The sequence below is a fragment of the Pangasianodon hypophthalmus genome, chromosome 3 (assembly GCF_027358585.1).
Source record: "Pangasianodon hypophthalmus isolate fPanHyp1 chromosome 3, fPanHyp1.pri, whole genome shotgun sequence".
Lineage (NCBI taxonomy): Eukaryota > Metazoa > Chordata > Actinopteri > Siluriformes > Pangasiidae > Pangasianodon > Pangasianodon hypophthalmus.
This window is the reverse complement of record NC_069712.1, coordinates 4,818,423-4,832,062: the sequence shown is the minus strand read 5'-3', so window position 1 is coordinate 4,832,062 and position 13,640 is coordinate 4,818,423. Positions and strand designations below refer to the sequence as shown.

Below are 13,640 nucleotides of genomic sequence, written 5' to 3'. Positions count from 1 at the left end.
AGAGGTGCCACCTTCTACTGTTTAGCCGTAGCATTTACGACGTTGGAATCCTTGCAGCAGTGATATGGCAGACAGCTGAAAACTACACTTTTCATGATTTATGCCACTGAATGAGGAGGCATTAAGTTTTCGGGTTGTCCGAGCTTCCTCACAGCAAGGTCATGTGTCAGAAATAGTTTGTCTTCCCACTTGAAGTATATTTTAAGGGTATTTCTGGCATGCAAATTAGTAACAAGAAGGAGTAGACTTGGTGGTGGTGGAGGCATCCCCACTGACACTGTTGCCTTTGAGTTCCACTTTGAGCTAAAACATCAGTCATATCACACAAAAAATAATTCTCTGTCGGGGGAAGGACATGTTATGTGAAAGACATTTATTTGCTTCCAGCCCCGCTTACTTTCACTTTGTGTCAACTTTATGTGGGTGATCTGTGAATTCATGACCCCTGTCCACTGATATGTACTATTCAATTCGATTTTCAATTCAATTCTATTTGTATAGCACTTTTAACAATGGAGATTGTCACAAAGCAACTTTACACAAATAAATACATTCAGGATATAAATTGTAAATGTATGAATTTATCACTAATGAGGAAGCCAGAGGTAACGGTGGCAAGGAAAAACTCCCTGAGGCAGTATGTGAAAGAAACCTAGAGAGGAACCAGACTCAAAAGGGAACCCATCCTCTTCTGGGTGATATCAAATGCGATTATAAATAAATCCCTTCTCTAACTGTGTACTACATGAACAAATAGGGCAATTGTGTAACCAGGAAATTGATTACAGTGTTCACATGAAGTCCCTAGGGTTAGAACCTAGGGTTTTTATGATAAACTTTTTGCCTGCTAGGACTTGTAGAAGTTAGCAGTTAGCTGAGGAGGATCAATCTTTTACAAGAAAAGACTCAAACGGCAAAATTACTGTTTTTTTCAGAGCTGTTAAAGCCTGTAGTAACACAAGAGCAAGTTTCTACCGATTTATCAAAAGGAAATGATCAGGATCTGTCCTTCCTTTTAATATCTGACTGTGAGAAGAGAGCCTGCCCATTTCTAGCATCCTAGACTACTGTAATTTGATTCATTTTCTCTTTCTCTCTTGTAGTCTCCGCGAGGGAGCAGCAGCAGTTCCTCTGAGGGAGATGAGGAGGAAGTGGAGGGTGAGAGCAGCACTCAGCCTGCAGGACAGCAGGGGGAGCTCTCCTGTGGGAAGAGAGACAGTCCTCCTCCTTCCTACACACATACACAGGTAGGGCAAATAATCCAGTGCTCTCAGCAACATGCCCTTGTTATGAGAGTCCACATCTGTGTCTGATGGGCCTTTTCATGACTTTAACCTGTTTTAAGGAGTGTATTATATGTATTTTTCTTCCAAAGGCTTGAATATTTAGCCATTTAATACCACTACGTATAATGTATAACCCACTTGGGGGTGTGCTGTTACAGGAAAATAACCAGTGACAGGGTGGGGAGATGAAGTGAAGTCACTGTTACCACCCTAACGATGATTATTTTCCCATAACAGCATGTATACAGTATATGAAGTGTTTTATTCCTCTTATACCACAGCAAGTTGTCATTAGTTCTCTTTTTTTTAATTAATTAGGGAATGACAATATACTTTTATCTGTTAATAGTTATGTTTAGTGATGTAGAAATCTTGAGTTAGCTTCTTTTTTCTCTCTTGAAGACAAAAACTGCAGCTTGTCATGTCACAGAGAAACCGCAAAGCGTAACCTCCTCTGTTCTGAAGTTACAGAAAGCGCCGACACTGGAGAATGTTTCTTAAACACATCATCTATTCAAAACTCGCTTTATTATTAGTCTTGTGTTATGTGGAACTTCCACTATACAAGTCCCTGTGTAAGTCGTTTCTATAGAAAATATAATACATCAGAATGAGCGCATTAATATAAACCTGGGATTTGCAGCTGCACTACTGTCCAAGCTGCTGTTACAGAAAATGAATCCACACCAATCAGTTTCCAGAATCCAGTAGTGCCGTGGTATAAAACATATCCCGTATATTTGTAATATTTGGATACAAGGTCCATATGCTTTGACAGTAGCTGTGGCATATAGTTATAAATAGAGATCTGAATCTAGGTATGTATAAGTGCCATGAAGGTATAGTAATTAGTGTGTGTGTTTTGTGTTTCCATATTAAGGTGGAGCAGGTGCAGCACCCGTGCGAGTGTCACGTGTGTAACCAGGGCAGCGCGGACGGCGGAACAGCAGGACTGGGCACCGCCGCTCTGCCTCCTCGGCACCTGCACACGGCACCCCATCAGTTCTTTACAGACAAGAGTCCAGCTCACCCTGCGCTCCACCTCTACCCCCACATCCACGGCCACCTGCCCATGCACAACCTGCCCCATCTGCCCCGGCCGCTGCTGCCCACACTGTACTCCAGCCCTCCTCTCACACACAGCAAGGTCAGACGCTCACATGTAACACACACACACACACATTCTCAGCAGGTGTCAATCATTTTCTAACCTAATTATCAACATTTATATATTTTAATTTGCATTTTAAGTAAAAATGAGGCCAAAATAAGGCCAGTTGTCAACTTAAGTGTATCCTTTAAAAGCTAAATACAAACTTATTATGAATAAATAAATATGACTTCAAATATGTATGCAACCAAATATATAAAATGTACAAAGGGCGCTGGTTATTTAAAGCATCAGAGTCAATAGCAGCTCGCTTATATCACAACGGATTGTGTTTAAATAATTAAGGAGGCCAAAAATTATGATAAAAATCATGCCACTCTTTTTATTCAGTGATGCTCAGTGTGCTCAGAAATATAATCTTGTAACACTTATATTGTGTTCTATAACCATTTATTGACTATTACCTAACACACACACACACACACACACACACACACACACACACACAGTAGAAGTATTGCAAGTGCATGTGTATTGCTGCATTGTCGTCTCACTACCAGCAGGTGGTGCCATTTATCAGCGTTTCAGCTGTCTGAAGCAATACATAGCAACTTTTTCAGCTGCACTGATATGGAAATGTTCAGGTGTTACATGAACTGATTGCTTTTAAATCACATATAAAAATAATGTCCTCAAAGTGTAAATAATGTCCTCAAAGTGTAAATTAAACTTTTTCTTTCTAAAGTAACTGAGAACACTAATTTATTACTATTACTTATTACTAATTTATTCTTGAAATTTTCTTTTTGGGGTTTTCTTTCTTTATTTAGAGTTTTTGCTTTTTTTTCCTGCTCAAATTTTGTCACCTTTATTTAGTTAGTTGTTTGTTTTTGTGAATTTTCTTACATTTCTGCTGTTGAACTTCAGGTATGAGAAATACACATTGTCAAAATAGTATTTGTTAGTATTTTTATTGTGTGCGTGCTGTAGACTCTCCCGCCAGCGCCAGTATCCAATCACACAGGAGTAAAGCAGCAGCAGCAGCAGGTGTTCAACCCGGCTCTGCCTGAACACGTGTACCAGAGCTGCTTCAGCGGTGGAGCCGGAGACTGGAGCGCTTCTCTGTCTTGTCCCTCACTCAAGTTCGAGAACCTGTGGGACACACACATGATGAAGAACTGGAACCCGAGCGTACTACTGCAGGAGCCGCTACCTGGTGATTGTCGTTTTTCCCTCCTCACTATATCTCATTTCAGTTACAGTACATAAGTACAGACATGCCCATAAAATTAAATAGCCCTATTCAGACAGCGTTAGTTTTACACAGAGATAGGGTAATCCCATTCTTTACAGATGATTCATGGTTCAGTAAAGTCTACCTGAGAAAATTCCTGTCCAGCCTTGATAATATAAGTTCTGTCTAGACTTCCTTAGCAGGTGATACTTCTAGGATTGTAAAGCATTTTCTTCAGGCGCTGAATAATGTCTTATGTTGTTCAGGATGTGTAGCGTTAGTGTAGTTGTCCTTAAAAGAAACTATTAAAATAATCGATTCCTCTCAGTTTTAAAGAAGACTAGATTAATAAATATTATCAAAGTGAGCTGAGCATTAGATTTTAATAAATTGTGAAAGTTTATCATTGTGGTGGTGTTTTAAAAATGCCACAGATTATAAACTGTTCCTTTATGAAATAATTACTACCCACTTACCCACTCTTTCGTATGCTGAGTTTGTGGAGTTTGTCTCTCACTGACATACTCCTTCTTTCCCTTAGGATTAGACTCCGCCTCCCCCGTGTCTAGCTCCTCATCCCTCCCGGCTCCTGAGGGCAAGGAGAAGAAGAGCGTCCCTCAGAAGAAGAAGTGTCTGTTCAACTACCAAGATGCCTTCATGGAGGCGGGTGAGGTGGTGATGGCTACGTCATCGGCCATCTCCTCGGTCTCCAGCACCGCCACCACTGTCCAGTCCAGTAACAATCACATCCACGCTTCAGCTAAAAGAGCCGCTGCACTAGGTACACCATCGCTTAATCAGTCGTAAGTCTCTGTATTAGCTGCACTGGGATTTTATTCTTAGCATTTTATGAACTTTTTTGTCTCAGGTGAAGTATTCCACAGTATAGTTAAAGAGGACCATATACAGTCCGGCCCCATCGCTCCTAGAAACAGCCCCACCGGTTTGACGTCTCTGCCCCCCTTCAGCAGTGCCGCCCACCCCCCTGTCCCCAGCACACATCTCCCCAGCATGGCCACTCAGCCCTTAACAAAGACTGCAGCTCCAGCTCCAGGTTTCCTAGAAGCCCACCAGACGCTGTGTGTGCCCGGTGTGGAGCAGCCGCCCGTCCCGGCTGAGGGGCCAGTCAGCGGGCCCAGCAGTGTGTGCAGGTCAGTGTGCCCACCCTGATTCACTTCACCACTGCCTCATCTGAAATGTAAATGTTTGTAAAAAAAAGTTGTGTTATTTCAAAAGCAGTGGTGGTGTTCTGTACAGCTGTATTAGCAAAACTTAAAAGCTAGTTAATGCCAAAGATTTGACTTGTAGGGTTTTTGGTACCAACAGGGCCTAGGAGTACTCTGAAGATCTCGCAGCACTGTTTGCAGCTAAATGGTTACACAAACCATACACACACTGTTACAATGGTGACTTTGGGCTATAAATTGGAAGGTCAATCGCCTTCACATGTGATCGGCACAATGATAATCGCTTCGGATAAAAGTAGCTGCCACATGATTAAACATAATGTAAGCATAACGTAAGTTATGTGATAATTGAAACCATTCTAGGGAAAGACTAAATCTTAAGTTACACCTAAAGTAAGTAGAGAATAACCAGTGGATTAAATGATGACACTGTGGTGTTTGCGTGGCAGTGATCCAGACTGCGAGGGTCACCGGTGTGAGGGAGGCGGAGCCTACGAGCACCAGGGCTACGAAGAGAGTCCGGACGAAGACAGCAGCTCCGAGCACAGCTCCTCCACCTCCACCTCCACCAACCAGAAGGAAGGAAAATACTGCGACTGCTGCTACTGTGAATTCTTTGGCCATGGAGGGGTGAGACAGCTTACGTACTCAACCTTAAACGATATTTCGGACAGTACTTTAGTTGAATTTAACTTACTGCTTACACAAAATAACTTATCTTTGTGATTTTTTTTTTTCTTTTTCTTTTTTTTTTTTTTTTTTTTTTTTTTTTTTAATTAATTCATTTATATCTTTTTTTGCATGTAGCCCCCCGCAGCTCCCACTAGTAGAAACTATGCCGAGATGCGGGAGAAGCTCCGGCTGCGTCTCACCAAGCGTAAAGAGGAACAGCCCAAGAAGGAAGAGCTGGAGCGAGATGGGATGGAGGACCACCGCAAAGTGGAGGATCTACTGCAGTTCATCAACAGTGGCGGCAGCAAACCTGCCTCCAGCGCCAAAGCAGCCAAACGCGCCCGCCACAAACAGAAGAAGGTAAAAACAGACCGAGAAATGATACCTGAGGATGGACACTGAGTGTATATCAGCACTCAGGGGCCATTTTATGAGGTACATCTACCATATAAGGCACTTTATAGGCTGACTATAGTATATATAGTACTAATAAGTCATATTTCACTATTCACAGTTTGTTAGCTGGCTTCATTGTTGTGCTGAAAATGAAGAAATCAAGTCACCTTTACTTATAAAGCATATTTAAAAGGCAACAAAGTGCTGCCCAATGAAATCAACACTCAAAGGCAACAGGAAAAAAAAAAGAAATGCTACATAAGTTAAATAAGTTGTTAAATGTTGCAAATTTCCTCAGGATCAAAAGAGTTTCTATCTATCTATCTTTCTATTTATCTATCTAAATCAGTGAAGCAAAGACAAAACATCAGGTTTGGACGTGACAGACCTTAATGAGGCTCAAACGCTTGGGTGAATAAGTATGATTTAACCCAGTAAGTAAGTTGAGGATGTCCTTATAAAAAGGGTAAGCTGTTACATTGTCTTGAACATGCAACTGGAAAAGCTCACCTTTAAACCTCAAAAACTCAATTTCCATAATTTTTGGTGGAAAATTTCTGTGGAATTCAGCCACAGCGACATCTGGCTGGATTTTCCAGACTGCAACACAAATAACAAAACAGGAAGTCCTGTATTAGAATGGTGGCCAGTGAAGGGAGGTGAGGACAAGATGTCCACTGTCCATATGTACTCAGCAGTGGTCCCATGTTGGTCCTTTAGCAAGTTGTGCATAGTAACAAATGAGACACAGTCAGTAATTACACACATACAGAGTGCAGAAGGGTAGGTGGAGACATACTCCCAGAGTGCTGATTTATATTCAGATTGAATTATTCTGAGCGTGTGTCCTCACCTAGCCTTCTGGGCATATGTTTCCACCTATGTATTCTCAGAATGGCTGGTGAGGACATCCTCAGAATGCACTGCTCAGAATAATATTTGTCATCACTGAGATGATTTGCGTGCGTGTGCTTTTCAGCTAGAGGAGAAAGCCCGTCTGGAGGCGGAGGCACGAGAGCGGGAGGTGCAGCAGCAGCAGCTTTTGGAGGCACAGCGGAGGCGCCAGGAGGAGGAGGAGGAAGCGCTTAAGCAGGAGCTACTCCGTCTGAAGGAGATGCAGCAGCTCCACAACTCCTCCACCACCACCAACACATCCACCTCCAAGAAGAAAAAGAGGGAAAACAAGGCCAAAGAAGCTCCGACAGTAACAGTCAAGCCGGAAACACCGTCTTCATCACCCGCTCCCACTAACAACCCCCAGCCACTACGCCAGAGTGCACAGAACGTTCTGGAAAACATGCAGAACGGCAAAACACAGCTGCTACACGGCCTTGTCCGCCTCAAAGAGCCCGTTAAAGAGCCCGTTAAAGAGCCGGTTAAGGAGCCCGTTAAAGAGCCCGTTAAAGAGCCAGTTAAGGAGCCCGTTAAAGAGCCCCTTAAAGAGCTCATACCTCTACCCCAAGCTAAAATTGGCCCATCAAGCCCAAGACGTGGCAAAGAAAAACCTGCTGAAGTCCCGCCCTCTCTGCCCAACGGCACTCTTCCGCACTCAGAACCCACCACCGCCAGGTCCAAATCCAAACAACAGCCCAACAGCAGCTCCAGAACAAACGGCGAGGTGGGAAAACGGCCGCTCGACACGCCTCGAGCAACAGAACCCACCTCCAAATCAGTCCCAATGCACACAGAAAGTAAGGTCAAGGCCAGGCCGGCCGAGGCACAGCTCACTGAAACCAAGAAGGAGGAGAGGACGAACGGGAAGAAGCAGCAGAACGGAGTGAAGGAGGAGAGGAACTCGCCCGTGATGGAGACTCCAGCCGTCGAGCAGAACGGGAAAGCCGTGCCAGCGGAGTCTCCTCAACCCAAAAGCAAGGCCAAGAAGAACAAGAAGAAGAAGGCAGACAAGATGAATAACTCCATAGGTAAGCACAACACAGATCGCTGCATGCTTACCTTCCACCAGTTTCCTGAAAAGCTTTTCCTCTTGCCTTTTTTCTCTAGAATGATTAGACTGAGTGTAGTATTGTGGTCTCACTATTATTGTCCTTCAGTTTGAACAAATTACCCATAACTCGCACAGAGCAATGAATTCTGTATACTGAATATTTAGCATTATACCTGTCCAGTAATGTGATTGGTCTAGCACTGTTCCAAGAGTGTTTATATTTATTATAACAGCACTGGGAGATTGTGCTGTGTGTATCACTCCGCTCGTCTGTCTTCACCACGTAGTTCCACTTCCTAGTTCAAAACCATTACTACAGTCGAGTTATTGACATCATCGGCGAACGTTACTTTTCAGGAATATAACTTTTGACTTAAAATATGAAACCTCGTCAAGCTCGATGAAGACGAGAAGGAAGAAGGGAAGCCAATTTCACCAGAAGCACCTTTAACAGGAATGTACAGATCAGTGTGAGCTAGCCAGCTAGCCGATGATCTATAAAGTGAGAGTGGCTTCTTTGGGATCTATTTCCACCAGCGGAGCAAAAATAAACAGAACATTTGGCCATATTGTGTCTGAAATGTCACTCACTCGATATGGATTTCTTGTTTATAGGCCCAATGCATGCGGCCTAATCACAGCCATGCGGATATTCAGAATAAACTCATACCTTTATTTCTTAATTATTAATTATTTGGACAGATAATTCCATTTGCATTCCTACTGTTTTACTCACAAATATACATATAATCTCTGGGTTTACATAAAATATCTTCTCTTCATTAATTTATGTATGTTTGTATTTATGTATTTTAATTTTTTTGTATATTTTATAAATTTTATTTTGAATTTCTTTATTTTTATATTAAATTATTTTATTTATTTTTTTATCTATTTTTACTTTATTGAAACCACCACCACCCCCTTCAGGAAGGTCACTTAGGAGTTATTTTGCACGTAAAGAAAAAAAAAAAACATTTTGACATCAGAACAGGAAAGAATAAAATGAAAAGAAGAGCAAACTGCAAAAAAATAAACAGTGCAATATGTAGGAAAATTCTAGAGAGAGAAATAATGAAAGTTCTATATAAATAGAAGGTGTTAGTGTTGGTTTATTCTGTGTTGTTTACACAGAAGTGATAACCGGTGTGTTGTTTCCAGATGACGTGTTCCTGCCCAAGGACATCGACCTGGACAGCGTCGATATGGACGAGACCGAGCGTGAGGTGGAATGCTTTAAAAGGTGTGCGTTTCTGTCTGGCTTATGGAGTTATACATTTTCACCACTGATAACAGTTTACGTGGTTTTCATTTTGTTCTCTTCATCTCGGCTCAGGTTCTGCTTAGACTCTGCTAGACAGACAAGACAGAGGCTGTCCATCAACTGGTCCAACTTCAGCTTGAAAAAGGCCACTTTTGCGTTTCACTAACGAGAGGACGAGACGAGATCCTCCTTCAGAGAGTGTCAGGATTCAATCAGCGATCCTCTCTCTCTCTCCTTCTCTCTCTCTCCTCTCCCTCTCTCTCCTCTCACCAGGCTGACTGCTGATCCCAGTGCTGCTACGCTCCAACCAACTGCTCCTCCGACCTACATTACCCACAATGCCTTGCCTTGTCCTTGTCGCTGTATGGTTCCTCAAAAGAATCCAGACACTCAGCTTTGCAGTACTTAGGGAGGAGGAGGGAAAAAAAAAGGACAGACAGGAAAAGAAAAAAAAAAACAACCACAAAATGCCACTCTACCGTTCATGTTTTCTTCTGTTTCGAATATCTCCGAGGTGGCCGTTGCTCCTCCTATCAAAATCCTTGATGTGAGTTTGGATGGAGGCCATGTGAAACATCCAAACAAGAAAAAAAATTCTGAAGTTGTTAAGAAGTGAAAAAAAGAGCCTTTTATTCCCAGTATTTGTGGATGCGAACAGTTTTTGCACTTCATTACAGTTAGCTGAGAAGGGAACGGGACTAGGGCACTTCAGCTCCCTCCCCTTGGCCACTTGGTCCACACCAGGAAGATGGCTAATACTTGACCGATTGTTCTCGTTGGGTTATTCAGTTCCATTAAACAACTGTTCCGTAAAGTGTTAGGTTTTTTTTTTTTTTTCTTTTTTTTTCAGTTCTCTTTTTTTTGTTCATCCTGTAGCCAGCTTGTATCAGACTACTTTCAGAATCGAATTGAAAGAAAAGAACAATACTCACACTATCGATCTGTTATAGAGTGTATATTGTATTAACACTGAAGCCTGACTGGCTACTTTTTAACATATTGTTAAGTAATATTAAAAATCTTGTCTTTCTTTTTTGAAAGATGGAATACAGTGGAATGGCAGGGCTACGTGTCTGTGTGCTTATTTCCTTTTATGCCTCATCCACAAACAGTGATCTGACCACGAGTTTACACCAGGAGAAAACGGGGAGCTACTCTGCTAACCAGAAGGGTGAGCGTTTAAACCCTGAAACTGCCTGAGTGCTGCTGTAGCAAGATTATTAAGGACAGAGGCCTTTTTTTTTTATTATTTTTTTTTTTTTTAAATGTAAAGGTTTGCACTGGAGCTCTGTAAATGCAGCCATATAATAGTTCCCATTATACCACAGTGCTTTGCAGTTGTCGATTCTGATTGGTCAGATTAATTTTCTATAACAGCAGCTCTGACAGTAGCGCAGGTTTATATTAATGCACTCGTTCTAATACGCTGTTGTTTCTATAGTAACATCTCGTGCGCAGGGACTTGTATTGCGGACGCGCCACATAATCCAATTCTAATAATAAATGGATTATAAAAAGTTTTCTGTGAGGGGACGTTTATTTAATTCATGGAACGAGTCTCCAGTGTCAGTGTTTTGTAACAGCTGGAGTTAAATGTCTAAATGTTAAGTTTTCCGCTACTGGAAAGTCTCCAGGACAGAAGCGTGTGTTTTGCGTTTTCTCTTTTTATAGCTGCTATAACATATGTAACAACGAAAACAAACTCGTTTCATGGATGTTTCGCAGCATAAATACAGTATGTAACTCTAAACGGATAAAAAATACAACATAGTGTTTTTTAAATAATAAAAAAAATGTAAACATACTGTTATATAAGAGGGAGTAAAACACTTTAGGATGTGCTGGTAAAGGAAAATAATCAACTTTGGGGTGGTAACAGTAATTCTAATCACTAATAATCAACCTGTAGTTGATTAGTTTCCTAGAACAGCCCACCCCCATGAGTTTTATTCCCTGCGTCATCTTCCTGCTTTGGCTTCAATCTTTGGTAGATTTGGTAGGAAACTTATTATAAAAATTTCAGTTGTCCAAGATGGCTGCCTCCATATACGACAGAGATCACAGATTCATATGGAAGCTTGAGTAAGCCTGCGCTTTAAATCCGGCGTGTAAAGAAGACAAGACCTTTCATTACCAGCTACGTTACACATATTTCCGTCCTCTGTTACCGTTTTCATGAGTAAGCATTTGGCTCCCGAGTGTCAGGGTGGGACCAGGATGGACGTGTATTATGTGAGACAACTCTCAGCCGTGTTCACTTCTCTTGTGAGAATCCAGTAGTGGGGGGAAAAAATCAAAACTCACTTCCTTGCAATCACATGCACTTACAGTAGAAACAGGTTTTGGGAAATAAAAGGTGAACATTTCCTCGAACCTGAACAATGACGTGGGGAAAAACAAAGCAGAGCTGATGGGAGAGCTACCACTGGCACGTCTGCGCGACGACACGTCACCTCCAGCACCGGATCCAACCAGAAAAACATTCCACAGGGACAGATTTCCATGCGAGAGAGATGATAATGGGTATTTTTTTAATAGCCACCTGACATAGAGGGAAAACATTAAACTTTAAATCTATATTCTGCTGTTTTTGATATCGCCAGGTTCGGCTTTCACAGAGGGATGTTATCTTTTGATTGTTATTATAGCTTTATTATTATTACGTGAGCCTGGATTTGCTAAATTGGGTGTGTCCAGTAGTCTGTAAGAAGACAAACTGCCCAAGGCTGCTTATGTAATTGCTGAGCAGTGCTGAGGTAACGCAGATGATCTCACTACAATTTTGGTATCATTGAGCAACAATGTGTTAGAACATGAAAACTGCCCATTCCATGTGAAAAACCTTCCTGCTTGCTAATGACCTGAGGAGGGTTTTTTTTTTTTATGTACATCTCATCATTTTTCTCCAGTATTCATCAATTCCCACCAGTACTGGCAAGTGAGGGGTAATGTGTCCTTCCTACATGACATATGAAACCGTATGAGAAATTTTGTGCAGATCTGAGGGGCATTATGGGTGGATTTTGTTCGGTTGTATACAAAGAAATGTAATGAAAATAATCCCACTCTCATCTCAGAAGAGATGGGTTCCCTTTTGACTCGGGCCACTCTCAGGGTTTCTTCCTCATCTCATCTCAGGGAGTTTTTCTTCGCCAATAACTAGAATTAGAGTGAGTAAGCAACAATCTTTCCCTAAATAAAATACCCATTTATAAACACGCTTGCCTATCAAGTGTAAGATGGAAGACGTGAAATCAGCGTGGTCTCACTGACAAAATTTAAAGTTAGGGTTGAAAATGGATTTGACGTTCGTACACTTTGGTACGAATTCAGTTTTATTTCTTTATTTCTTTCAACAACAGACAACGCGGCTTGACAGAAATCTGGATGGAGTTTTAGAGTGAGCTAGCCGGGTTAAATACTAGCTAACTATATTACTAGAGATACTAATAATAAATAAATGGAGCCCATGTGATTGGTCCAAAGTAAAATAAGGGTAGTGGGAGGAGCTTATATATCCCGGCATTGGATTGGACAGCTGATCTGATTGTTTTTCATTTTTGTTAGTCTTGTGTAAAAAAAAATTCCGGACGCATCTAAAAACATGTTTGCCTGAAGTATTATGTAAGGAATGAAACGTTTTCAGGAAAATAATCAATGATGCAGTAATGTGACGTTGCCTGAAGTAAAGCAGAGTTGCTGTTACCACTCAGAAGTTGATTATTTTCCAATAAAAGCATGTTCATTCCTCTCATACGGCAGCATTTTGCTAACTAACGAGCACAATTTTGTGTTTATTAAAGAATGACGAGTTGTATTTTTTTTATCCATTTATTGTTGTGGAATGTCTGTGAAACTAGCTCGTTCCTGTTATGACTTGTGTTACAAGAAACCCGAAAGTACGCTTCAAAAACATAAAAGAAAAGGGTGGTGGAAAAGCGCTGACACTGGAGACTCCTTCCATAAATGTGAAATAAACATCTCCTTACAGAAAACTTCATTGTAACAGCAATGACACATTTTACTTTCTTATCTAACATCTTAAATAGCGTGAATGAGCTGTTACTATAGAAACGATAAGGTATTATAGAACGAGCGCATTAATATAAACCTGGGATTTGCAGCTGCACTACTCTCAGAGCTGCTGTTACAGAAAATGCATCAACACCTTCCCACCAATCAGATTCGAGAATTCAACAGAGCTGTAGTAAAAGGGAGTTTAAATCAGTATCTTTTAAGCATTACATTTCTTTTGTACATTAATTTGATTTAAGTGGACAAGCCGTGTCCTGGATGGGTGCTGAAATGTCGGCTCTCCGGGAATCAGTGTCATGAACGCCGGAATGTTGGTCATTTGGAAATCAGCTTTGCTTCACTAGGCCCTAATCAGTGCCGAAATGAATCAGGTGGGCTTTTTAGGAATGAAAACCCTACAGAACTCGGAGGCAGCTCTTGACTAAATGCAGGAGGCTAAGTGAAGAGAAATGAGTTTGCTTTGCCTGTTCATGACTTCATTTAATCATGAAGTTCCTCTTTATTATCGGA

At 41.5% G+C, this 13,640-nt stretch overlaps 1 protein-coding gene across 2 annotated transcripts in view; it reads left to right on the top strand.

Moving 5' to 3' along the window:
* fam193a (family with sequence similarity 193 member A) overlaps positions 1–10,160 on the top strand; it is a 28,966-nt gene extending 18,806 nt beyond the window's left edge. For both annotated transcript variants that reach the window (XM_026940605.3, XM_026940596.3), the window contains 10 exons: positions 1,104–1,247; positions 2,167–2,433; positions 3,388–3,613; positions 4,173–4,412; positions 4,500–4,782; positions 5,268–5,448; positions 5,626–5,850; positions 6,866–7,808; positions 8,993–9,074; positions 9,168–10,160. In XM_026940605.3, coding sequence (XP_026796406.3) covers positions 1,104–1,247; positions 2,167–2,433; positions 3,388–3,613; positions 4,173–4,412; positions 4,500–4,782; positions 5,268–5,448; positions 5,626–5,850; positions 6,866–7,808; positions 8,993–9,074; positions 9,168–9,261 — 2,685 coding nt within the window. In that variant the 3' untranslated portion in view covers positions 9,262–10,160. The remainder of the gene's footprint in view (positions 1–1,103; positions 1,248–2,166; positions 2,434–3,387; positions 3,614–4,172; positions 4,413–4,499; positions 4,783–5,267; positions 5,449–5,625; positions 5,851–6,865; positions 7,809–8,992; positions 9,075–9,167) is intronic.
* Positions 10,161–13,640: the final 3,480 nt, after the last annotated feature.